General features: G+C 32.0%; 5 protein-coding genes and 1 long non-coding RNA gene across 8 annotated transcripts; 3 read left to right on the plus strand and 3 right to left on the minus strand.

Moving 5' to 3' along the window:
* The first annotated feature begins 942 nt into the window (after nucleotides 1-942).
* LOC106714475 (glucose dehydrogenase [FAD, quinone]) lies at nucleotides 943-5869 on the plus strand. The gene is made up of 10 exons (XM_045683281.1): nucleotides 943-1200; nucleotides 1492-1663; nucleotides 2175-2362; nucleotides 2629-2756; nucleotides 3076-3253; nucleotides 3772-4029; nucleotides 4142-4290; nucleotides 4611-4776; nucleotides 5123-5309; nucleotides 5745-5869. The coding sequence occupies exons 1-10, from the start codon at nucleotides 943-945 to the stop codon at nucleotides 5867-5869; spliced, it is 1809 nt and encodes a 602-aa protein (XP_045539237.1).
* A 1892-nt stretch (nucleotides 5870-7761) lies between these two features.
* On the minus strand, nucleotides 7762-9496 carry LOC106714529 (myosin regulatory light chain sqh). Of its 2 annotated transcripts, none has more exons than XM_014507596.2 (4): nucleotides 9394-9496; nucleotides 8570-8762; nucleotides 8243-8381; nucleotides 7762-8096 (listed from the first exon to the last, which is right to left on the minus strand). In XM_014507596.2, the coding sequence occupies exons 2-4, from the start codon at nucleotides 8757-8759 to the stop codon at nucleotides 7901-7903; spliced, it is 525 nt and encodes a 174-aa protein (XP_014363082.2). In that variant the 5' UTR covers nucleotides 8760-8762; nucleotides 9394-9496; the 3' UTR covers nucleotides 7762-7900. The 2 variants fall into 2 exon arrangements, with proteins under 2 accessions (XP_014363082.2, XP_045539185.1); XM_045683229.1 differs by lacking the exon at nucleotides 9394-9496 and adding an exon at nucleotides 8975-9153.
* Nucleotides 9497-9759: 263 nt separating this feature from the next.
* Nucleotides 9760-12229, plus strand: LOC106714527 (dnaJ homolog subfamily C member 30, mitochondrial). Of its 2 annotated transcripts, none has more exons than XM_014507592.2 (5): nucleotides 9760-9921; nucleotides 10011-10187; nucleotides 11062-11149; nucleotides 11551-11704; nucleotides 11826-12229. In XM_014507592.2, the coding sequence occupies exons 2-5, from the start codon at nucleotides 10011-10013 to the stop codon at nucleotides 12061-12063; spliced, it is 657 nt and encodes a 218-aa protein (XP_014363078.1). In that variant the 5' UTR covers nucleotides 9760-9921; the 3' UTR covers nucleotides 12064-12229. The 2 variants fall into 2 exon arrangements, with proteins under 2 accessions (XP_014363078.1, XP_014363080.1); XM_014507594.2 differs by having other exon boundaries at nucleotides 9760-9908.
* Nucleotides 12230-14787: 2558 nt separating this feature from the next.
* Nucleotides 14788-16930, minus strand: LOC106714528 (vacuolar protein sorting-associated protein 37B). The gene is made up of 3 exons (XM_014507595.2): nucleotides 16624-16930; nucleotides 15805-15976; nucleotides 14788-15275 (listed from the first exon to the last, which is right to left on the minus strand). Exons 1-3 carry the CDS (start codon nucleotides 16741-16743, stop codon nucleotides 14923-14925), a joined length of 645 nt encoding a protein of 214 aa, XP_014363081.2. The 5' UTR covers nucleotides 16744-16930; the 3' UTR covers nucleotides 14788-14922.
* A 1597-nt stretch (nucleotides 16931-18527) lies between these two features.
* On the minus strand, nucleotides 18528-21748 carry LOC123722194. The gene is made up of 3 exons (XR_006756442.1): nucleotides 21429-21748; nucleotides 20130-20315; nucleotides 18528-19148 (listed from the first exon to the last, which is right to left on the minus strand). It is a non-coding gene; the product is annotated as an uncharacterized LOC123722194 (long non-coding RNA).
* Nucleotides 21749-22710: 962 nt separating this feature from the next.
* Nucleotides 22711-24850, plus strand: LOC106714524 (N-acetylglucosaminyl-phosphatidylinositol de-N-acetylase). Its single transcript, XM_045683255.1, has 4 exons — nucleotides 22711-23069; nucleotides 23317-23607; nucleotides 23735-23828; nucleotides 24177-24850. The coding sequence occupies exons 1-4, from the start codon at nucleotides 22754-22756 to the stop codon at nucleotides 24349-24351; spliced, it is 876 nt and encodes a 291-aa protein (XP_045539211.1). The 5' UTR covers nucleotides 22711-22753; the 3' UTR covers nucleotides 24352-24850.
* The last annotated feature ends 780 nt before the right edge of the window (nucleotides 24851-25630 follow it).

Below are 25630 nucleotides of genomic sequence, written 5' to 3' on the forward strand. Positions count from 1 at the left end.
TGTTTTTACATTATTTTGTTTGCAAAGTTTTTGAGGTTTAATTTTTCAATTGTATTATTCTTTTCAAATAAAAATATCTTGGCGGCCCAATGACAGCGGCGCGACGCGTGTTGCAGAACCCTTGGGCATGCCTGAGGCATCCGCCCCGCTACACCTAAAATTGTGTTCTGTGCAGCGACTCGCGTGAAGTTAAGATCCGCCTGGACATATGCCAACTAATTAGTGTTCAAACCCAGAGTGATAGAAATAAAATCTAACAAGATTCTTAATATTTTTATATTATAGAAGTATATTACTTAGTCTTAAAAACATCCTGTATGATACTGACTGACAAAATGTTTCATTTGTGTATAGAGTATAAAATAACATCACTATCCTCATACATTCTCTAGAATCCTGTTTAGTACAACTTATATAAACAGGTTGTACTTGACGAACATTTTATTATTTTATAAACCATTACTCGAATTTAGAAAAATAAATAGATTACTTACACAAAAGATCCTAATTTTTATTTAATAATAGCGACAAAAGCATTAATTAATTTTATTTCTTGTTACTTCTTTTTTTATTTAATTTTCTCCAATCATCAACTTTCAGGATTAAAACACGTGGAAAACGACAACTCTTACAAGATGATACTGGCACCACAGGTAATTTGTTTTTAATTAATTGTTTTCATATGCCGGCGTATACATTGATTCGGACAACTTATTCTGCTCAAAAACTCTATGCTTATTGATACAATTACTTGAGTATTCATAAAATATAGAACAACTCACGCTCGTTACCCAATAAGGTAGTCAGACACCACACCATTTTCGCCTCTTCCCAATTCAAACAGCTTTATGGACTTTTCCTCCATATTAATTTTAAGCAAATTTAAATTTCATCCGATCACGAGATTACCTTAAAAGAGTTTTTGCTTAAACTATTAATGTAATGTTAAATCCCCAGTCATGTTCCTGTCCGTTATTGGAGACTGGTATCTCGCTTGTCAACTCAACTGTATGCAACGGTGCGGTATTATTCATGGTAATGCTGGAAGCTTACCTGCGAGGTCGTTGCGATATCGCCTCTCCCTGCAGTAGAATAGACCCCGTTGACAAAGTCGATGAAGCATACGACTTTATCGTGGTGGGTTCAGGTTCAGCGGGCTCTATTGTGGCTGGAAGATTGAGTGAGATAGAACATTTTAAGGTGAGTTAACCAGTTATTAACATAAAAGAGTGTTTTTATCGAATAACACAAAAACATGAATCATCGTGGTTTTTTACCTGGATTTTTTTAAGAAATTAAATTACTTGGGCTTATTATTTTTTTTATTATTCACAGCAGTATTTTGAAGCCATTACAACTTGAGCTCTTATAAGAAGCTTTGTTTTTCACAACTGCACTTCCTCCCCTTTTGCAGATGTTTACCATCATATTAAAATATTGAGTTAAAAACTCAACCTTGTTATTAACTCTTTATCGTTTATTTTAATGCAGGTTTTATTATTAGAAGCAGGCGGCGAGGAGCCTATTGGAGCTCGTCCTCCGGGTTTCTATCGCAACTTTTGGCAGAACGAAGACATCGACTGGTCATATCGGACTGCACCTGGAAATTACTGCCTCGATCAGAAAGAGAAAGGATGCTCTTGGCCTAGAGGGAAAGTAATCGGTATGTTATACCATTGACACAAAATCAAAATGAATGCCTAATCTGGTGTTAGTATTCTGTTATACCGAAAATAACTGTCTTATGACAATGTAGTTAAAAGTTACAGATTGCAAGCTTATATAAAAAAGAAGGAAGACGTAGAATCGTCGTTCCTAAGGGAAAAAAACAAGTAGAAAATAGTTAAATAAAAGTGAAGAACATTAAAGAAGTAAAAACACTTAAGTGCCTCTAGCTTAGCTCATAAGTATACTGTCATCGTGTTATTTCGTTAATTTCTGTGAGCGTGGGCCCTCCCACCAAGTAGACCGACGACTTAGTGTGGACGGCAGGAAGTCATTGTATGCGGAAGGCGGAGGATCGCATACTATGGAAGGCATTAGGGAAGGCTTATGTTCAACAGTGGGCAGACAAGGGCTGATGATGAAGATGATGTGTAATTTCATCCCTTTTGTATGAAAGTAGTGACACTCATATGGAATGCTTTTGCACAATTTTTGTGTTTATTCACCAGGTGGCACTAGTGTGCTAAATGGTATGATGTACCACCGCGGACACGCAGCTGATTACGCGGCCTGGGGCAAGGAATGGTCTTGGGAAAAGAACCTACCATACTTCTTTATTACTGAAGGCAATCGAGAAGCGGGCACTGTAGTTAATTCTCAATGGCACTCACAAACAGGACCGATGCCCGTTCAACAAGTAAGTTTCTTAATACTTAGTATTTTTATGTTTAAAAAATATCACGTAATTTTTTTATGGCGATAGACATTCGTGGTAGAATCCCCAGCAGCATTAGCTGCTGCACTAATAGATCGCTAGATCAGTGTAATACCACGACCGAACAGAAGACAGATGTCAAGTGGTAGTAATTGCGCATTTCGTCTGATGGGTTTTCTTCTCTTCAACTTCTCACCCTTATCTAAGGCATAATTAGATAATACTAGAAATATTTTCATTATTCACAGTTCAGATACCAACCTTCTTTTCTATACGACATAATGCGAGCAATCAAAGAAGCTGAGTTGCCCATCATACAAGACATGAACGATCTCAATACTCCTGAAGGGTTTTCTATTGCACAAGCTTTTACTGAGTAAGTAGCAATGCAAAGCAAGTCTTTATTTATATATTCCCGAATAAAAATGAAATATCCATTCTCTTTTCGATGCTCATAAAAACAGGTAGATAATTTTTTTTTAAGGTATCTTGTATAACATCTAGGGCTAGCTCAGTAGATTTATCCGTAAGAATCTATTTCCACTGTAGCGACTAGAAATAGTATGACCACTGTATGTACAATTTTCACTTATATGGTTGAAACTATCATAGCAATAGTAGTCGCGATAGCTGTATTCGCTCGGTTATTCGCTTAGTGGAAAAAGTGTTTAACAAAAACCGTGCAATATTCACAGAAATGGTCAAAGATACACAACAGCTCGTGTGTATCTGAAGCCGCGTTTCTTACGTCCGAATCTACATGTCAAGATAAATGCTCACGTCTTTAAAGTCCTGATAGACAACAACCGCGCGTACGGTGTACAATATTATGATGAAAAGGGAAATATAAAAACTGTTTATGCCACCAAAGAAGTAAGTAAACGCTTTAAATATTTATATCCGCTAATTGTTAACACTTCCCATGCGAGGCGTCGGGCGAGTCAGTAGCACTGAACGTCTTAAATCGATATATGTCAATTATCAGCCAATTTTTTTTTATATCATAAGGTGGCAAACGGGCAAGCGACTACCGACGTATCGACTACCGTTTCGCTGAAATAGCGACGTGACCTCTGTCCATAGACATCCGCAAATGTAGATGATGCGTTGCTTACCTTTAATCAACGGTAAAGGGGACGCACAGAAGGAGAATGTTTCCCCTTACTTAGAATAGTTCTTACAATATTTCCTTTGTCATATTTTTCTATGCGTTTCAAATTAGAATGACCTCCATGTCGTAAAAGTCGTTAGAAAAGTAAAGATTGATTGATTTTTTTTAATTGTTTTGCTGACCCTATCTTCTTAATTTGAAAACTATGAGGGACACAATATAGCACCAATTCGTGCACATTCATATTTGAAACTTTCTATACTAACAGCTGTTATTCCAGGTGATACTAAGCGCTGGCACCCTCAGCACTCCTCACATCCTCTTCCACTCAGGCATAGGTCCTCGAGACATGCTGGAAGGTTACGGCATACCGGTCATAGCAGACCTGCCTGTAGGTCAGAACCTGAGGAACCACCTCGGAGTCACTTTAGAGTTCTTAATTACTAAATACGATCAGAAACGATGCCTGGATTGGAGCGCTTTAGTTCAGTATTTGCTGAACAGAGACGGGCCGATGAGCGCCACTGGACTGACCCAGGTAAAATGTGGGTTTTCGTTCTTGAAACACTTTCCTTTTGTTAGAAACAGAGACAACAAACAAAACAACAAACATTTAATTACGTTATGACATTTTTGCAATGATTTTACAGTTATCAGGATTGTTGTACTCAAGTTTGGCAGATCGGAGCCACAACCAGCCTGATTTGCAGTTTTTCTTCAACGGTTTCTACGCGGAATGTTCACAGACAGGCAAGGTTGGAGAACCGGAGAATATCGGACAGAAAGGAGTTAATATCAGGTTTAAAACAATTACAATTTTATAAAGAATGGAATGAATTACTTGAAATAAAATTAAAAAGTTTAAATACGTCTACAAATTAACTGAAACATTTCAATTATAAATAATCATACAATTTTCGTTATAAACAAATATATTTGTATGGGAATCACAGTTTTAAAATAAAACAATAAAACCTTTTCTTTAGCTCTTACACTTTTGGCGGTTTTATAAAAATAAATTTTTTCAATTATTATACTAACAGAATATATTTTTCAACCACGTTTATTTATACCTATATTGATAGACGATCAATTCACCTACCCACATTTGGTTTCCAGTATAAGTGCGGTGGCGCTACTACCGCGCAGTGTGGGTTACACAGTGTTGACCTCTAGCGACCCTAAGGTCCGGCCTGTATTCTACCCGCAGTATTTCTCACATCCCGATGACATGCTGATGGTGAAAGACGCAGCGAAGTATGTACACAGGATAGTTAAAAGTCATGTAAGTTTAATTTTGACATTTAAATTATTTAGTAAAGTTTCTTCTTGTTTCTATTTCATGAAATCAAACATTGGTGGTTTACATTAACTAAATTAAAAAAAAATCAAAGTTCAGGTTTCCAAATGCCCCTTATTAAAACTATCGCAAGACAGTTCACTAATTCCTAATTAGAAATCACAGCTTTACTGCTCGGCGTAACGCGACTGCTAATATAGTCCGTTAATTCACTCATCCTCATCATATATTGGAAATCTCGCCCAGGGTGTTAGCTCCCTGTTAGGTGTTACGTTCCGGTGTTAGCACCGGACAACACGTGACATAAGATAAGTAGTGTAAATTTCAACAGACACTACATCATAAATACGGTATAAAGTTGCACCCGGGGTTCGCGAAGCAATGCACAGCGGCAGAGTGGTCTGAAGAATGGCTGGAGTGCGTAGCGCGCGTTGCCACAGACCCGCAGAACCATCAGGTCGGTACCGCTGCTATGGGACTTGTGCTGGACGATACGTTAGCCGTGTATAATATACAAGGTATGTCCCAAACATCTTCAATCCAATTTTTTCACAATGAATAGACTAACGTTTAACCACAGTCCTACCGGAAATCGAAAGTTGGTACACGTTTATTTAGTAACATTCACTCTAGTCTTGAAGACCGCAATTCGTAGGGCGGAAATAATAAAACTGCAACTTTGATTTTACCTAAAGTGAACTTGGGGCTTAGTCGGCACTGAATGTGGTAAACATCATTTCACTAAAATTTCTTAATAGGAAGCAAAAGAGTATTTACAAAAGTATCAGATTTGAATAAGAACGGTCAATTCTGTTTTCTAATTCTAAAAAAAATGGAAGGACCAACTATTTATTATTCAGTTCCTTTGTATGCAACAAGGCTCAAAGATATTTTTTCCATTAAAAAGTTCCACTTCATCTTTGACTTTGAGTTGTCTACTGAGTATTTTCTAGGTCTACGAGTGATAGACGCGTCTGCAATACCAATGCAGCCCACAGGCAACCCGCAAGGCGTTATCATGATGGTCGCCGAGCGCGGAGTCGACTTCATCAAGAAATACTGGGCCTCGTATTTATAACTGTAAATTAATTTTGCAAAATTACTTACCAATAACTATTTTTTGTTTGATACTTAATGTGAAAATATGTATTTTCTGTGGATCTCCGCTGCCGAAACATTTATACTATACTTTAAGTCAGTTTTTTCAACAAGATTGAGAGGCATGATAATACATATGGGACATTTTTTATAACACTTTTAACGAAGCTGTAGCACTTGAAATGTGTAAGTTCTTATTTTATTTAACACTAATCTTGTGTTAGATAAAATAAGAATACATTTTATTATAATGAATTTAGATGCACTATAAATATAGATGTGTTACACCGGTAGAAGACTAGAAATAGATGGATGGTAAGAAAGGTAACATGATCAAGGTAGTGAAACGATGGCAGAGGACGGAAGATCGATCGATCCGGAGGCCGAAATCTAGATCGTTCACCCTACGTAGAGTAATAACAGTGTTCTATTGTAAGTTCGGTTTGTCGAAATTTTTACATGAAAAGATTTTAAGATTTCAGATTTTAAGTGTATTAGAATGTTATGTATCTTAGATGTATTTGAAATAAAATTATTTACTTTCTTAAGACTTTTGTTTTTATTTTAACTTACATATTTTTTTTATGTTATCTAGTACTCCGTTTGATTCACATTTTTAAACAATAGTGAAAACGCGTTCAATGCGTAATATAATATAAACAGTATTTGTTCAAACACGACTCATGGTGCAGAATCCGTTAACCTTTTAAATGAGTCAATCTTAAAACATTTTTCCTCGAAGTAACAATAATAAAGGCGAAAGAGAATTTACAATGAACATATTTGACTGTGACATATGTTCCGTTATTTTCAAACACATGTTCCACAGTAGAAAAAATTTTTACAGAAATATACCGTTATCTATGTTTATTAAAAGAAAATGTGAGGGCCGACATGTTTTTGTATTCAAATTTTGACGATAGAATTTCACGGATACACAACTGTTTTAAGAAAAAGTTAATTTTACCTGATATGAAAATAACCTGATTATACAATATTTTACAGTAATTATATAAATTTTTGTATTGTTTAAAATGATTTTTTTTCATCTAGATCACTATTATTCGTAAAAAAGGTAATGTACTTTGGTTGTATGTGTCTATTTTCAGGAACATAATATGATGCAATAGATTTTTAATAGCTTTAAGGTTAATCTATTTTCGTATGCAACTAATTAACCGTTGTTCATTAAACTTACCTACAACCTAAAAAACCTCGTATAAATTCTAAATTAGTAAAAATGGGTGCAAAAAAAATAAAACGCCATTATATTTTTGATAAAATTTATAAGTAGATAATATTCTAATAAATACAAGATTACAATGTTGCACACAATTAGTAGGTTAAAGTGCATAGACATAATTTCATAAAAAAAAACAAGAAATACATAAGAGTGAATCAAACACAAAACAATTAATCTTTCTACAAACCAATTAAGGAATGATAATAATACTTAGTTATCTAGTCAAACAAATAAATGCTTTTACAAAAAAAAATTATAAACATGTATATTTTATAACTTGAGAGCTAATGGAAATGTTTTTGAATAAAATGCAATCAATTTGAAATGCAAAACTCTTAGAAATTACATATTTATAGCACCTTGCTATCTTTTGACAAAATAAGTATGTCTCATTGTTAAAACTATTTCTAAACTTATACCAATGTGCCAGTTTGACAGTAGACATTTTAGAAATGTTTAAAAGATCATAGAGCGTAAAAAAATCCATATATTTAAACTCAATTATTCGTAGAACAGTAAAACATTTTTTTTATGTATTACATGTTACGAAACAAGAGTACATTGCTTTGTTCTACAAATATTTTTTACTTTCAAAAAAAATGATTTTTTTTCCTCAACATTTTTAAATCATCAATGACATGTTTTTCTGACTGTAATGTGTTGCCAGTACTCATAATACAAAAAAAAAACTCATCCATAGACTTAGAAAATAAAGATAAAATTGGGTAGTACTTTATATGGGGTTGATATTTTATATTTGTAACATGCTTACTGTTCATCCTTGTCCTTAGCACCATGCTTCAGGATACGCGTAAATTCGACGTAATCAAACAATCCATCACGAATGGGTGCCTCTCGGAGCATTTCATCAACATCATCATCAGTGAACCGATCACCCATTGTAGTTAGCAACTCACGAAGCCTCTCCTCGGCAATAACACCATTGTTTTCTTCATCAAAACATCTGTCAACAAATAATAGTGTGATTTCTGTTGTCAAAACACTTGTACAAAAACTTCAAATCCTTATTCAAAATGTTAGTTATGGATTAATTTGATGGAACTTAAAATTAAGTTGGGTAATGTTTAGCTAATCTTTCTTGTCACTCACCCGAATGCATTTTTAATGACATCCTCTGGGTCAGTGCCTTGGAGACGTTCACCAAACAATGTAAGGAACATGGTGAAATTTATAGGTCCCGGAGCTTCATTCATCATATTTTCTAGATAGTCCTCTGTTGGATTTTTGCCTACAAAATACAAAACATTGGAATAAATTAATACTTGTTCCTAATAAACATATAAATGAAAAAGATTTATTCTGGTAACCAAATGGGGTTTTCACAAATATTATTAACTTTATCTTTATGAACTTATACATAATTAAAAAGTACAAATTAACTAAACATTAAAAAAAGATAAAAGCACGTAAACATACCAAGTGATGCCAACATATCATGCAAGTCATCTTTATCAACAAAACCATCACGATTTTGATCAATCATGTTGAATGCCTCTTTGAATTCTGCGATCTGTGCCTGATCAAACATAGCAAATACATTTGATGTGGCACGCTGGGCGCGCTTCTTGTTGGTGCCACGACGGCCTGCGGTCTTTCTGGACGACATTGTCTACAAGAAAAACGAAATTGCCTAAGGTCGAATAGCTCTCATATCTCTATCACGTTTGTTTAAATATTATGTTATGTTAGAACTATAATAATGCAGATTACTTCCAAGTATAAAATCATAATGTTAAAAATAAGTGAATAAAACACTCTAAAATAGAAGTTATTTGATTATTTTAAACATTAAAAGAATAATTAAAAATCAATAAGTCTTACATTATATGCTGAATACGACGATGTTTTGTTGAAATTTATTTGGCTAAATTATACGACCAGCCAGTTTTAACTACAAGATGTTTAAAACCACGTATGTTAAAAGTTAAAAATAAATTCTATCGCGAAGCAAGCACGACAATCGCTTGCCACCCGTCACTCTGCACGTTAACGTTCATTAACCAAAGGCTGACTCATGCCCTCGCATTATCACAAAATTTTCAACGAATTACGTTAGGCGATGAAACTCGAACTTAAAATATGTGGGACACAGTGTCACAATCTCAAATACCCAAGACAAGAATTCCTTTTATGGTAGTGCATTTTAAATCGCCCTGTTTACTCAAGGATGTACTTTAACACAACCATCTGTTCTACATTTTTAATCGTATTAAAAATACATTATGATAAATTATACTTACAAGGTATTTTAATGTTTTATTCTCGGTAACAAAGAACTAAATAAGTAAAAATATTATTTTACGTTTCCGTAAAGAATGACTAACTTTTTGACAAAATATCAAACAAAATCAAAATATATGTCGTGTCCACAGATAAACGTGCCAATTTTTTACTTGTACAGATTGCATAAATTTTATAAAAGAGATTGTCTATGCTTTTCCAAGATAAGTTTATTAAAGACATTTTTTTAAGAACCGAAGAACTATTAATAAAATAAAATGTTTAAATTAAATAATTAAATTTGCAACATACTGTTAGTGAGTGATGGTCAATGCAAAAATTGAGTGAAATGGTTGCATAACTTTTTATAATTACGTTCCTGTCAATGTGTCAATGTCACCTGTAATTTCAAAGTTTTTTTTCCAAAACAAAATGAAAAAATTACAGGTTTAATTTGGCCTCCGTTATCAATAACAGTAAAACACCCTTATAGGGTTTTGTCAATAGGTTTCGTTAATATCATATTTGGGTACACGTAAGTTGGAGAAGTTAGTAAATTATAACCAAAACATTTACTTTGTTTTAATACATATTGCGTATTATTTGTAACCTACCCTATGTATATATCTTTAAATAGATGTTGAGACAAAGGCAGCAGAAGATAATTTTAAGCATTATTCGTAATATATCTTCAAGTCCAAGGCTATGCGCTAGCCATTATGATGTACTCGGTGTTACTCCAAAATCTACACAAAATGATATTAAATCAGCCTATTACAAATTATCCAAGTTATATCACCCCGATATATCAAGTGTAAGTATCATACAATATAAATAAATGTAATATTTGCTATGTTAATTATGTTTCACATCTACATTTACTGATAACAAAGCCTAGTTCAAAACAGCTTTACACCCGAAATTGTTCACCATCCGTTTCACTTATTATACTGAAAAACCCATGTTTCTTCTCTACCATACCATTCTGTCCAGTTCAGAATTACATCCAAATCATGGGATACTTTAGAAATGAATACTATAGCATTATTACACATCTGATGAGTGTGTCGCCGGAGACCTTTCTTTTTTAGTCATTAGAAAGGATGGGAAAGTGAAGTGGATTTGACAAAGGAGGGAATGAATAGGAAGGGGAAATATTCCCTTTCTATGTATATTTCTGTCCTCTGTCAGTAAGAGGTAACATATCTGAAATTGCAAATGTCTATGGGCAACTGTCGCTTAGCTATTTCGGCGAATTCACTCCCTCATTTGCAACCTTGTCATTTAAAAAAGTCATCTCCCATCCGTCAATGTTTTGGCTTTTTTACGCCTGGCTGCGTACCAGTCACCAAACAGTAACCCTACTTGGGAGGAATAACTTAAAATTAAATATTTAGTTTTAAATAAATTGAAAAATTAAATGTTATAAAATAACATTGTAGCTAAATATAACAAAAGTACTTTTAAAAATACATCAACAATAAATATGAGTAATTAAACAATATAAACAGAACAAAAATAAAAGCTCTTATCTCTCGGTAACTGTCAACATATACACTAAATTCAGATGAACATTAGAAAGAAATCATTGTAATAATTTTGCCTTTATTTAATTTAAATAAAACATTGATGCCTTTTGATGTTGCCATAAACAAATGTATCATTATAAAATTACTGTAACATTTCAGACTGAAGCATCTGCTAAGAAATTTAGAGCTATAACAGAGGCATATGAAGTGTTAGGAAATATTAAATTAAAAAAAATGTATGACAAAGGTGAGCAAAATATAACATAAATCGTAAAACAGATTTTGTATTGTTGATAAGTTTGAAAAATAAAACTTCTTTGATTGATTTAATCTCATATAACAATCCAATATTGTTAAAGTAAAATGACAAGCGGGAAAACATTATGTATAAATATTGTGAAAGTGGATATGGTTGTGAAATTTCAAACATGTCACGTTGTATGTGAGTGTTCACATCTAACTAGCGGCAGTGGTTGCGATTTAAAGTAAGAATAACCGGTTTGAACCAGTCAATCCTGTCCGCTAGTTAGATATGAACAAGTACTAAAAAGTCAACATGACGGCTGATGGAAATGTATATAAGAGTAGCAGATAACATGCAGATCTTGCATAGTGTAATGGAAGATGATTGACAATATTGCTTTGCAGGTTTGCTAACCGGCAGAGAGAATACCAGTAGAATGGATTACACTCCAGACGTTGAACCAGACGATCCAACTGTCAAGTTTTATAAATCACATTCTAAACGACAAGTAGCACCAACCATGGATGGGAAAACACCGATCTATGACTTTGACGCATGGTATGTTACAAAAAAAAATTTTTTTTGCACAGACAATAGTTGACAGAGAACCGTGAATAGAGTCAAAAACCTGGCATAATAATAACTGGTATTATTGATTAATTTTAAAAATAAATTTCAGGTCAAAACAACACTATGGTGATTTATTGCAAAAGTCTGTCTACGAAAAAGAGTTTCTTAAGAAGAAAGCAGCAAAAGCCAGAGAGTTGCAGCACGGAAACCAACAAGAAACATTATTTTACACTTTATTTGCGGTTGGTTGTCTATTCCTGTTTCTTGTTGTCTATGGTCAAGACGATTACGACAGAGACCGAGTTGCAAAAAATAATACCGCGAATAAAGAAACCGTAGACAAGTAAAGATCTTGTCCGTTTAACTAAATTTAGTGCAATTGTTGTTAGATAATGTATTTTTTTTAAATATTGATCTAGTTCCAGTTGATTTTGCTCTGAGCTACTAACTATAACTTAGAATATATGTATATATTGTACATATCTAGGTAACTCATAGCAATGTTAAATTATTAAAGCATTGTTTATAAAATTAAAAAAGGGTTTTTGTTACAAAAAAAAAAATAGTAAAATTACACCATTAATCTTGCTATACACATATTATTCTTGTGTAAAGTAACAATTACACAAAGAGTTAAAACAAAACTGCATTTTCATTGAGTTATAATTATATTCGTAACATAAATACATATCTGATTAAAAAATTACACACGAAATTATTAAATACTCCTAATTGAGATACTTTTAAAATTGGAAAGAATAACAATATTATTTTTCTTTTAATTAAATAAAAAAGTTCTTAAAAATAATTACATTTTTCAAATCGTGCGACGAAAAAAGTTACATATTCTATTAGATCTCTAATGAGATGTAATTATGTTGTTAGTATTTATTTCTGGGCCTGATTTATATTTTAATGTAACTAAACTAAAATAACATGGCTTTAATGTTACATAATCTATGGCTCCCATTCATTTTCATGATAATTTTAGGCACAAGCATTTACAAAACTAGCGCGTACCATCTTTAGACCACATCATCACTTCATCAGCTGGGATCGTGGTCAAGCGCTAGCTTTTTCAATATATATACAGTCAAAACCGGTTATGGCGACATCGTTTAGAACAACATACCGGTTAAATTGACCAAAATCAAAGGTCCTGGCTGAATGCTATATACATATCTTTCCTATTAATACCTGTCACCGGTTGTTACAACTATCGGTTTTTACGACTCAATATGAGTAGTCCCTTCGATGTCGTTATAACAGATTTTGACTGTATAAAAAAAAAAGTATCATATTTTTGCGCAGGCATAGTACGCATATCCGATTCACTTTTCATTACTTATGAAAATAATTATTATTAGAAGTAAATTTCGTTGTTTACAGCAGAAGAAATTACACGAAACAAAGTGGTTCCGTATAAATATTCTCTTACTTTTTAGTAATTTAACGGTTATCTAAATAGCATATATTAGTGTAGATTTCTCAAATCTAAACTAAGGGCTTCCTTAGTGATCAGACCAAATCTTAGTGAGCAGTCAAGGGTGAATTTGGCTTGGAATTGTAACATTCCGTACTTAAAGGTGCTTGGGAGGCGATTTCGTGCAGATATATTTTTGACTTGACTTAAAATGTAAAATTGTGTGTTAAAATAGTAAAATGTGCATAACTAATCTTACATTGCAATCAATTATTAGTACAGAATTTGTATATTAATAAACAACGAGAAATTAAGTGTATAGAGCTTTTCAATATATTTGTCGGCTCAGGGTTAACTGCGCTGCGCAATGCCCTCCACATAACCATTTACGCCCCGCATATATACACATAAAATTGCGTTCAACGTAGCGACTTGTACAAATTTCCGTGCCTAGAAGATATATGAAAAATACTATACCAAAACTGATATATTTCTTGCCTATAGATATTTCTCTCTAACCCAAGTTTGTCGCATAAGGAGGTTCAACTTTAGTCATATAACAAGTCGGCCCATCTACGAAAAAAGTTACATTTTATATGACAAAAGAGACGTACAGTTAACATCATTCGCGGTGTTCACACTTCATTTAAAAATCAAAATTTAAAAAAAAAAAAAACTCGTCGTTTATTAATATAAATTAAAACATTATTTATTTCAATTAATCTATATTATTTGTCTAATTAATACAGTAAGAATCACATTCCGTCTACATAAGCACCACTTTAAGCGGACAGTTGTGTGTTACAAATAAAATTACATTTACGATATCAATTGACGTAAATTATTATTAAATTATTGATAAACATACGTACAATTCGAAATACATAAGGAAAATAACATATTATTTGAGAGATAACTCATACATTAGGCTCTTATGAATATATCAGTCTAATTTATTTTAAAAGAAGCAACTCAATTCTGTCTCTTTCTAGAAGATGAAAACAGATTATAAAACAGTATTTTTTGTGAAGAGAAAAATTAAAAAAAAAAACAGGGTTATAAATTTCTTTTTAATACAAAAAAAATAATTTAATCTTTCCTATTAAATCTAGCCGAATAATACGATAAAACGAAACTAGCTCATCAATAGTAGAATAGCTTCTATAACATTGAATTCTCATTTATACGAAGATGATTCGTTTATTATTTTAATTTTTTTTTCATAAAAATTAATGATGTCATTTAACTATGCATGAAATGTCAAATATCTTTTCTAACTTGCTCTATATTAGAGATTTCCAATATAATTATAATATTTCCATCACATTGAAATGTTTAAAAAATTATTAATAGTGTCTATGATTCAAAAGTTCGTGTTGGCTCTTTGCTAAAGTTCCATCCAACAATTTAAAAATATGTTGACCTTGAAAAAACTTTTTTAAATAATTCATATTTTATTTTATAACAACTCATATGGCTTTATATTTGCATTGCCTACAACTTAGTTTGATATTGAGTAAAAATTTGAAATTTTTTAAAGTGACATTAAAACCTTAGATTAATTAAAAACTAAATATTATTGTTATAATTGATTACATAAAAAAATTGAATAGTTTATTATGTACAACTTGTACTGATTAACGGGAAGGGGAAATACGAAATTATAAAAAAACATAAAAAAAAAACCTTAATTATAATTAAATTTCGCTCATTGTCCAGTGCTTTATGACATTAATCCAAAATAATAATCACGATCAACATGATATTAAACAATGTTACGTAATTAAAAATGATTACCGTACATTCCGGGCATAGGCATATTTAGAGGTCCGACTGGGTATGGTACACTTGGCACATTCTGTGTATAACTTGGATATGGTAAGAATGGTTTTGCTAGACCATTGCCGTAAGAACTTTGACTGCCAGATCGTAATAATTCACTCATTTTGTCCGCTTTGAATTTCTGTAGGTGCATCTTCTTACGAATTGGTTCAAAGTCTTCGAGAAACTTATCAACATCCACTTTCCCTGATAGGAAATCTTGTGCAATGTTTTCCGATTGTTCTTCTGACTCAGCTGCAGCTGTTTGAAGCAGTGCTAATGTTGTGTCAGGTGATATACCAGCTGATTTGTTTTCTGAAAGTCATAATCTTTATCATGAGTCATAGATTCAACTGTGACATATTTTATACCAATGACAATGAATGATATATTAATTTGGGAGACAAAAACCTTTTGTGCTCCCATTTAAAGTGGAATAAAGAGAGATCATGAATGTATATAAGAGTAAATATCTAATACAGTCAAACCTGGATAAGCGAGAGACCAAGTTTCTGTTTAAACCGAATGTCTTGCTTGTAGATGTTGTCCAATGAAACAGGACAATTACTCTCACTTATAGAGGTTTCTTGATTAACCAGGTTCAACTGTATAAGTATAATATTACAACGTTGATATTAAAAAATATGTATCATTATTATATTTATTAATATTATTATTTTAAAAAAATGGGCCTTCAGAAATCAATAAAATAATAAAAAAAATTGTTTTTAAAGTCTTGTTAAATCTATGATCATATATGTATGTAGTAATATGATTTAAAAAGTTATTGACTCATAACTTTTTAAACCATATTTAATAAAAACAATTGAATAAATAAACTCACTATATTCATCTAAAAGTTCTTGAATATGATTACATAACTGTTCACCGAGCTCTGATTTTTGTTGTACTTGACTTTTCAACTCTTCCAATTCAGGTTCCTGACTCAGATTAAACTCAGCCAAGGATCTGTTGCTGGCTATCATCATTTCCTTTTCAGTCTCCCAATCTTTCACCTAAAAATGGAAAATAATTCTTAAAACAGACTTCTAAATGACACGTAAACAAGCCAATTTCAACTGTAAATTAATTTGTCATTAAAAATAACTTCCTTCTTTTTGAAGTCGGCTAAAAAGGATCTATATCTACTAGAACTTGTTAGTTCTAGTACTAGATCTAGTTGTTAATGTATGTTTACATTTTACTTGTTTATTAAATCAAATTTTATCTACAAACTGTAATAACATAATTAACTCTATATTCAGAACAATGGAAACAAAACAATGCATAGTACTGACAAGCAACAGAGATGAGCAACATTTTATTTGTAAGCATCCTTTGTTTGTCTTATAAATCTTATTTGTAAACAATCTGTTGTTAATGCTATTGTTTATGTAATTACTATTTAACTTCATAAATTAAGGGTTTTTTGGTCATTATTTTTTTTTAATTCTAATGTACAAAAATTTGCTTTTGGGAGTATAATCTTAAAGAAGTTTTCAAGTTTTATAATTTACAACAAAATTATATTTTAAGAGCAATGATTTGAGATTTATTAAATAGCATGAAGTTGGTTCTAATTGCTTAGAATAAAGATGTTTACAATAAGCATTATATGATACAACACAAAAACATCGTATCTAAAAAGTTTCTCAATAATTACCTGTTTTACGTCTTTCAAAACTGCATCAAATTTTGCATCATCGTTGAGTATTTCCTTTAGTTCGTCAGAATTCAAATGATCAAGGAAACCTATAGCTGTGGAGAAGTCCGGTTGAATCATCTTAATCGCAAAAATTGTTATTCGTCACAGCACAACTAAAATTGTTTTGTAAAAAACTGAAAATGCAAGTACACAAATAATCTCGCGAATACAAAATTTCCGAATCTAGCGGATAAATAATAAAGGAGGTATTTACTATTTAATAAAAGTTATTACAATTACAATACATTGTTGAATTGACATTAATTCCAATGTCAAAATGTCAAATAAGTAAACCTCAACTCTGTGTCAAAGGCGGACCGTTTGTCCATCAAAGACTAAATAAAAAAAATATTCACCCAATCATCGAAATTAAATGCGTTCTTGGCAACTTCTTCCAACATAAATTATGTTTTTATTAACATTTACAAACTCTAAAAACCAAATTCTACGAATAAAGTTGAAAAGGTATCCTATTTTACAAAAAGAATCAAACAGTTTGCATTTCAACGCTACGATGCGGTTGACATGTTTTCAAATAAACTGTCAATGTCACTACCAGTCACCAATCACCATCAACACCTGTCACTAGAAAAAAAGCGCGGGAACCTTGAAGCGTAATAGGCGCCTTTTTTAAATAAAATTTTTAAAATTTTGTTTAATTTTGTTAAAAGTCACAAAACTTTCACAAGTTTTATTGCTACTGGATTCTCTCATTATGGGGAAACGTAAAAAGAAGAAATTGCCGGGTGAAGAAGCATTTGAAGAAACGACTGAGGAAGAAGAAGTTGATACCAGTACTGAGGAAGATTCTGAGAAAGAGAAGCGCAAGTATAAGCCGTACTTTGTATCTGACTACAACAGAAGGTACCCTGAGGACTCTGTCCTCGTTGATTTTGTTGTCTTTGTCGAATCAAATGATGAAAAAAGGCCAATTGGCACGCGGGACATGATGTCTCTGTCCACTCATATGAAGAGGTTCAATAAAGGAATTAAATATTTGCAATCCATGAATAAATACAAAGTAGGCGTTCATTTCGAAAAGCCTTCTCTGGCGAATGCATTCTTAAATAATATCACATTTCTAAATGAGTATAAAATGAAAGCATCCATCCCAGCAGCAGGAACAGAAATAACAGGAGTTATAACTAATGTTCCCACAAATCTTTCCAATTCAAGAATATTTGGTACACTAACGACTTACAAAAAGATTATATGCGTTAAAAGAATAATGAAAAAATACAAGAATGAGGCAGGATGTAGTCTGCTGCAGCCGACGGGCACCGTGGCGATCACATTTGCATCTAATGTTTTACCGGACCACGTCGATATTCATGGTTGGCGGTTCGTGGTGAACCAGTATATTCCACCTGTGAAGCAATGCTACAATTGTCTCAGGTATTGCCACTTAGCAAAGTATTGTAAAAATTCTGTTAAATGCTCAATTTGCACTGAAAATCACAGCTACAAAGATTGCAAAGTCTCGTCAAATAATGCGGTATGCATACATTGCAAAGGAAACCATCTGAGCATTTCTGGACAATGTCCAGTTAAGAAACAAAAGATAAAAGAAAATCACGCTAAATTACATAAAACTCCGTTTGTAGACCTTTTTAATAAAAATGAATTCCCCGAATTAAACAAAAAAAATCCTAAAGATGCTCTTATGTCACTGGTTAAGAATGACGACATTATTAATATAATTTTAAATACAGTCATTAAAGTATTAACTCTTAATAAATCAAATGAACAAACCACGATATCTTCTCAGCTTGTTAAAGACGTTCTCATAGATATAATGAAACCAAAATAGATATTTTATTATTATAACATTTAATATTTTATAGATCAGTTTAACATTATACAATGGAATGCACAGAGTTTAATTAAAAATCGCTTTCAATTTACACAATTTTTATATGAGAACAATATAGATGCTGCTCTCATATGTGAAACTTGGCTTAGTAATAGGCAAAATTTTAGGGTAAAAGGTTATAATATTATACGATTAGATTCAGGTAATGATCATAATGGAGTAGCAATACTTCTGCATAACAAAATTAGATTTCATGTTATCAATACATTCTCTGATGACTCATTACAAAACATAGCTGTACAAATACAATATAATGATAAATTATTAACTTTAGTTAGTGTTTACTGTCCCCCTAAATCATCAATTAATTATAGTAAATCAAAACTAGATAATTTAATCCAAAATTTGCCACAGCCAGTTTTTATAGCTGGCGATTTCAACGCCCACCACACATTATGGGGATGTTCTGAATTGGATTCACGAGGTAGGGATGTTCTTGCAAGTATAGATGACAACAATCTTGTAATCTTGAATGATGGTCAGATGACTACAGTAGGATCTCATAGATGGAGGCAGAATGCATTGGACTTAACACTTGTTTCATCTTCACTGGCTCTGTCTTGTGAGTGGCAAGTATGTGATGATGATTCTCTAGGCAGCTATCATTTTCCTGTAAAGACAAAAATTACAGTTAATAATCAAAATTTTCAAGAACCAACTGTATCAAGTAACATAAACTTAAAATTGGTAGATTGGTCAAAATATACAAATTTAATAGATAATTTAATTAAAAATTATAGTTTTGATTATAGTAATCCTTTACAATGTTATACAGATTTAATAGAGTTAATTAAACAAGCCATGCTAAATTCCATACCATCCAATCAGTCTTCTAATCGAAATGTTAACTGCAACTTGCAATCTCTTGAAAGAAATAAAATAAAAATTTCTGTACCTTGGTGGAATTCAAAATGCAAAGAGGCAGTATTAAATTGTAAAAATGCATATTTAGTATTTAAGAATGATCCCACAGAACAAAATTACATCAATTTTAAAAGACTACAAGCTGTTAAAAAAATTACTTTGAAGACTGAAAGACAGCTTATCTGGAAAATACTATGTGAAACTTTTAATAGATCCACTCCTTTGACTAGAGTATGGAATTACATTAAAAAGTTTAACAAAACTTTTGTTCATAATAACACATCAGTCATAGATTCTAATTGGGCTAACGAATTTTTGCAAAAATATACTCCAGACACAGTTGAATCACCTCTAACTCATCATTCCTCAAATGATAATCATCGTGATTATCTTATTAAACCTTTCACCTTGACCGAATTCAATTCAGCTATTAACTCTAGAAAGGACACAACTTGTGGTTTAGATTCTGTTCCATATAAAGCTTTAAAAAACATGAATACTATCTGTAGAGAAATAGTACTGAAAATATATAATATGTTATGGTTTCATTCACTTATCCCTAATGATTGGAAAGAAGATTGTTTGGTACCCATTTTAAAGCATGGAAAAAAACCTCACATAGCAGAATCTTACAGACCTATAGCGCTTACATCTTGTATGGGTAAAATATTTGAGCAGCTTATAAAATCTAGATTGGAATTTTATATAGAAAATAATTGTCTTTTACCATCAAATCAGTTTGGATTCAGACGCCGTAAGTCATCTAGAGAAAGTATTGCATTTCTTCATTTAGACATCTTTAAAGCTATGGAAAATAATGAAGTATTAATTAGTATATTCTTTGACATTGTTGGTGCATTTAATAATGTTAATCTTCATGTACTCGTCGAAGAGTTGAGGTCTTTGGGAATTCCTGAAAAAATTGTAAATTGGATATTTAACTTTTTACATGAAAGAAGAGTTTTTGCTAAAGTTAATAATAATAACAAAATTATTGGTCCTAGACTCAGTTATAAAGGTGTTTGTCAAGGAGGAATATTGAGTCCTCTTGTCTTTATTTTATACATATATAAATTAAATATTATTTTAGGGTCAAATGTAACTAATTTACAATATGCAAATGATTTAGTAATATATGCTTCTGGAACAAATGTCAAAAACTTGATAGCCATTTTAAATGAGGCTTTAAAGAAATTGCACACTTACTTTTCACACTTAAATTTAGATATTAGTCCTGAGAAAAGTAAAGTTGTAATATTTAATAAAATTCGTCCATTTAATGCTAGAATAATTTATAATAATACATTTTTACCAATAGAAAGTTGTGCAAAATTCTTAGGTGTAATTTTTACAAATAATTTATCTTGGACCAAATATGTGAATTCCATTTCAGATAGAGCTTCTAAGGCCTTTAATGTTTTAAAAGCTTTGGCTGGTACTAACTGGGGAGCTGATCCAAAAATATTATTAATGTTATATAAGTCTTTAGTGAGGAGCCATTTTGAGTATGGCTTCCTTTGTTTTGCATCAAATAAAAAATTAGTAAACAAATTAGATATTATACAAAATAAAAATCTAAGACTTATTACTGGTTCAATGAGAACAACTCCTATTGTTTCTTTACAGGCTGAATGTCTCACTCCTCCTGTCTTACTCAGATTTAAATATCTGAAATTTAGATTTTTATTAAATATTAATTCTTTGTTTCACCATCCTCTTATTCAAAAAGTATTATTTTACTATAATAGTATGTCGCCTATATCTAACTCAGCCCCATATATACTCCATGACTTTCATGAAGTGATACAATATGATGAACAATATAATATTCACAAAAGTACATATACTTGGCCTTGTTATAAGGGGAATTACGAAAGTAAATTCAGTAATATACACATAAATATTGATGAAAAGTTGAAAAGAAAAGAAGAAGTTTATGAACTTATATCTACATATACTGAATGTCGACAAATTTATACAGATGGTTCAAAAATTGGAAAGAAAGTAGCTTGTGCATTTTATATACCTCATCTGAAAACTGGACGTGGCCTTTCCATTCCTGCATCAGCAAGCATATACACTGCAGAATGTTATGCTGTTTTAATCGCTCTTAAATATATAGAAGAAAACCCACATATATCTAATAAATGGTTACTGATCTCCGATAGCATGAGTGTCTTAAAAGCATTGAAAACAAGAACCTTAGATGCTAAAACGTCTTTCATCATATATGAAATCAAAAGTTTGTGGTGGAAATTGAAAGAAAATTATTTGGAAGTAAAATTCTTATGGACTCCGTCACATATTGGTGTTCAAGGAAATGAGAGCGTAGACTATTTAGCTAAAAGTATAGTTACAGCTGATTTTGACAGGATAACCGGTGTTGCAATACCACATACAGATTTATACTCAATTTTGAAGCAACGGTTAAAAGAAGAATGGAAAATGCAATGGAAAGCTGTTTTAGAGGCAGGAAAAGGTCATTGGTATGCATCAATTAATTCAGAATTAAGTAATCCTTGGTTTTCTTGCACCGAGAGGTATTATTGCAGAAAATTTTATACAATAATGTGCAGACTTAGATTTGGCCATTATCGACTGAACGCTCATCTTTCCAGGATGAGAATAGTAGCAAATGCAACATGCAACTTCTGCAATACAGAGTCAGATCAGACTGCGGAACATATAATATTTGACTGTCCATCGTACGCTATCGAAAGATTGCTACTTATTGAAGAACTTATACAAGTTTATGAAAAATCAGAAAGCGTCCCGCGTGTCCTGCAAGATATTCTTAGAAATACTAAGACATATTTAGCACTTTACATTTTTATACATAATACTGTAAAAGAAATATGAAATATGATATCCCTTTGCGTGGAAATATCGGATTGACAAAACTAAATGGATTGGAACTTACAAAGATTATGATATAAAAAAGACTTGGCTTTGGCCTTTATGGTTTTTAAAATATGAAAAATTAAAGAAAATAAGAATTGGCCTCGGCTTTTATAGACTTTGAAGAGACGGAAAGAAGAAAAATAAGACTTGGCTCCGGCCTTTACATTTTAAAATCCAATACATTCAAAAATAAAAAAGACAAGGCTGTATGGCTTAGTTCCTTTGCCTGCTCTCGTGAGCGAATAGTAAAAACAACAACAACACCTGTCACTACAATTTTGATTTTGACGTTTGCCTTGTCAATAATCGTCGCATAGTACAATAAATATATTAATAATGTAACAAATTTATTAAATGAATACTATAAAATCAATTAGGATAATACTGAACCGATGACGAACAATTTTCTTTACTTCAGCCTAAAAAGATATATCTACATTCTAGTCAGAAATGTCATTTATTGACTCGTCCTTTAACGTAGAAATAGTGTACAATTTTTATCTTAAGTTTATAGCTGAAACTTTGCTATATTTGAGAAATTTTATTTTATACATAAGCTTATGGATCGCGGGCTACCTCTGTGTTTGTTGTGTTGTGTACCGAAGATATGCAAGAAAGTTACCTACGCGGATTCGTGGAGCACTCGGTGCCAAACGGGTTCTTCTAGTAATAGCGCACCCGGATGACGAATGTATGTTTTTCGGGCCAACAATATTCAGATTATGCGAACAGGGTGCTGAAGTGTACATATTATGTTTATCAAACGGTTAGTATAAGTTTATGTTGTCCAACATTGTTTACCTTGGCCTTATTTCATTTGTTATTATAAAACATATCAATGTTCTATAGAGCCTTTAAACTAAACACTGACAAGTCACTCACCTTATAGGGTATGTGAAACTTACATCTTGAACAAACATATGCTAATTTGTTTTTAATCCAATTCATTTAAATTTTATTGAATGTGTGTAACATCTGGTAACTAATTACCCTTATTATTATATAATTTTTAGGTAATTATGAGGGAAAGGGCAATATTAGACAAGAAGAGTTATGGAATGCTTGCAGAGTACTTGGAGTTCCTGAAGGAAATATTTATCTTATTAATGATACAAGAATGAAAGATGACCCTAAAGTTCAATGGCCCGTGCAGGTCATAGCTAAACTTATACACCATCATGTTGAAGCATTAGAAGTTGATACCCTAGTCACATTTGATAGAGGTGGTATTTCATCCCATCCAAATCATTCTGCAGTGTTTTATGCTGTAGCTTATATGTTTGTTGAGAAGAATATGCCTAAGAGTAAGTACATTTAGAGTTATAATTTGCAAGTATCAGATGTAGCAACCCATCTAAAGTGGGGTCTGAAGTTACATTATTTAATTTTTTGTGCATATTTCAAAATATCGTACTTATGTCACTGTTTCAGGGTGCACTTTCTACACAATGGATTCTGTTAATATTTTGAGAAAGTATATGGGTTTTTTGGATCTACCGCTAAGTTTTGTGCTGTCTTCTAAAAGGTATGTATACTGAAGTGAACTTGAAATGTTTTGTAATAGAATTATTATGTATATTATAGTATTACTAGTTTTTCCCGCGACTCTGTCCCCGTTATAAAAACGTTTTTATTAGTCTATGTGTTTGTCCAGACTATGTTCTACATCTGTGTTCAATTTTATCAAGATCTCTTGACCCATTCCGGAGATACCTTCAAACATCCATCCATCTGTCCAAACTTTTGCATTTATAATAATAGTAAGATTCACTGTTGATTTCCATTGTTACAAACATATGTGAAACAATTATTGTCTTCATAAAAACTTGTTTTTTCTCATGTTATCACAATTTTACAATGTTACCATTTTCAGATATTTCCTCCGTTGGACGGAAAGTCGTCGAGTGATGCGTGCGATGAAGCAACACAGGTCACAAATGGTGTGGTTCCGGTATTTATATGTTATTTTCTCTCGATACATGGTCATAAATACACTAAGGAAGATAAACTTAGCTGATATTGAGCTGGAACTTGAAGTTGATGATTGAATTTCAATATATCTTTAGTATTCAAATATTATTTGTGTTGTATTTTCGAAGCTTGAGTTTTTCTGGTTTATGTACAGTATACGATTTTTTGTTTACTACCCAATTGTGAGATGTCCTTTGATACAATGCAAGTATAGATGGAAAACTTATCACAGCGACTTTGATATGTGCTAAATTAAAACTCTTAGCCCACTTTTGCAAGGGAATTTTTCAGCGCTTGAAAAACGCTCTTGTTTCCTTCGTCATGTACTCAAAATGCAAAACTGCTTTAAAAGAATGTTGTGTTTTAAATCCATTTGTTCTACTTGAACGTTTTTTTCTTGCACACTTACAAATAGCGGTAAGCAAATTTAATTCTTTGACTGTACCTTTAGGTTAGTTGTAACATATCAATGGTAGTCAGCTAGAATTTTGAACTTAGTTTCCTTTGTTTGTTCTTAAAGCAAGATCACATTTAGAGCTAATAAAAATTAAGTTTGTTTTTCGAAGTCGCTACATGTTTGAGTATAAACATTGTTGTCATTAATTCGGTTTGAATTTTTTTTTTGGAACGAAGTTCCTTATCGCGCGTTGTGAAAGGGGGCTAGACGGAAAAAATTCTTACGAAAAGTTGTCACGACACTTTTTGCTATAGTAAGTATGTTAACGACGAATGAGCGCTACTTCACCATGGCAACGACGTGACAATATATGAGCCGTTTATTTTGAAAGTGACCTAACTCCGTTTTTAAATTTTTTGCCGGTTACCATTGTTACATGTACAACTTCATGTTATTTATCAGTGAAGCACTTCAGATTGCTTATATTCATAGAAAATACGATACATTTTTTACACATAAGTTTTCCGAATAAATTGAACAACTGAGCCGTGTAGTTTGAAAGTGGCCCAACTCCATTTATAGTTACATCAAGTTATTGTTTCATGTATCTTAAAACATATTAAAAAATTAAGAAGTGAAAAACCCATCATAGCTTACAGTGACATGTGCACCGGGCAAAATAGAAACATTAAAGTAGCTTTAATGTGGTTGAAAATTGTCCAAGCTCCAAAGCTTGGACAATTTTTCAATTTCAATTTTCAATTATCCAAATAATAATGTAGAAATTATAGATCATAAATTTTTAATACCAGGACATTCGTTTTTACCAAATGTTAGAGATTTTGCCGTGGTAGAAATGGCATTAAAAAAAATAATTTACTGTATGTTCCCCAAGATTATTACAAGATTATGAAAAAGTCGGAAGAGTAATAATTTTATTCTAAATGAAATGAGACAGG

The sequence above is a fragment of the Papilio machaon genome, chromosome 21 (assembly GCF_912999745.1).
Source record: "Papilio machaon chromosome 21, ilPapMach1.1, whole genome shotgun sequence".
NCBI lineage: Eukaryota > Metazoa > Arthropoda > Insecta > Lepidoptera > Papilionidae > Papilio > Papilio machaon.

Bases quoted from the DNA above. Each gene is read 5' to 3' on its own strand.
- LOC106714475 (XM_045683281.1), top strand. From the start codon at position 943: ATGTTAAATCCCCAGTCATGTTCCTGTCCGTTATTGGAGACTGGTATC. The intron at 4,030-4,141 runs GTAAAATGTGGG...ATGATTTTACAG, and splicing joins GCGCCACTGGACTGACCCAG to TTATCAGGATTGTTGTACTC. The intron at 4,291-4,610 runs GTTTAAAACAAT...TTTGGTTTCCAG, and splicing joins CAGAAAGGAGTTAATATCAG to TATAAGTGCGGTGGCGCTAC.
- LOC106714529 (XM_014507596.2), bottom strand. From the start codon at position 8,759: ATGTCGTCCAGAAAGACCGCAGGCCGTCGTGGCACCAACAAGAAGCGC. The intron at 8,382-8,569 runs GTATGTTTACGT...TGTATTTTGTAG, and splicing joins TGATATGTTGGCATCACTTG to GCAAAAATCCAACAGAGGAC. The intron at 8,097-8,242 runs GTGAGTGACAAG...ATTTGTTGACAG, and splicing joins GTCATTAAAAATGCATTCGG to ATGTTTTGATGAAGAAAACA.
- LOC106714527 (XM_014507592.2), top strand. From the start codon at position 10,011: ATGTTGAGACAAAGGCAGCAGAAGATAATTTTAAGCATTATTCGTAAT. The intron at 10,188-11,061 runs GTAAGTATCATA...GTAACATTTCAG, and splicing joins ATCACCCCGATATATCAAGT to ACTGAAGCATCTGCTAAGAA. The intron at 11,705-11,825 runs GTATGTTACAAA...AATAAATTTCAG, and splicing joins ATCTATGACTTTGACGCATG to GTCAAAACAACACTATGGTG.
- LOC106714528 (XM_014507595.2), bottom strand. From the start codon at position 16,743: ATGATTCAACCGGACTTCTCCACAGCTATAGGTTTCCTTGATCATTTG. The intron at 15,977-16,623 runs GTAATTATTGAG...TTCCATTTTTAG, and splicing joins TTTTGAAAGACGTAAAACAG to GTGAAAGATTGGGAGACTGA. The intron at 15,276-15,804 runs GTGAGTTTATTT...TATGACTTTCAG, and splicing joins AGAACTTTTAGATGAATATA to AAAACAAATCAGCTGGTATA.
- LOC106714524 (XM_045683255.1), top strand. From the start codon at position 22,754: ATGTCATTTATTGACTCGTCCTTTAACGTAGAAATAGTGTACAATTTT. The intron at 23,608-23,734 runs GTAAGTACATTT...TCACTGTTTCAG, and splicing joins TGAGAAGAATATGCCTAAGA to GGTGCACTTTCTACACAATG. The intron at 23,829-24,176 runs GTATGTATACTG...TACCATTTTCAG, and splicing joins TTTGTGCTGTCTTCTAAAAG to ATATTTCCTCCGTTGGACGG.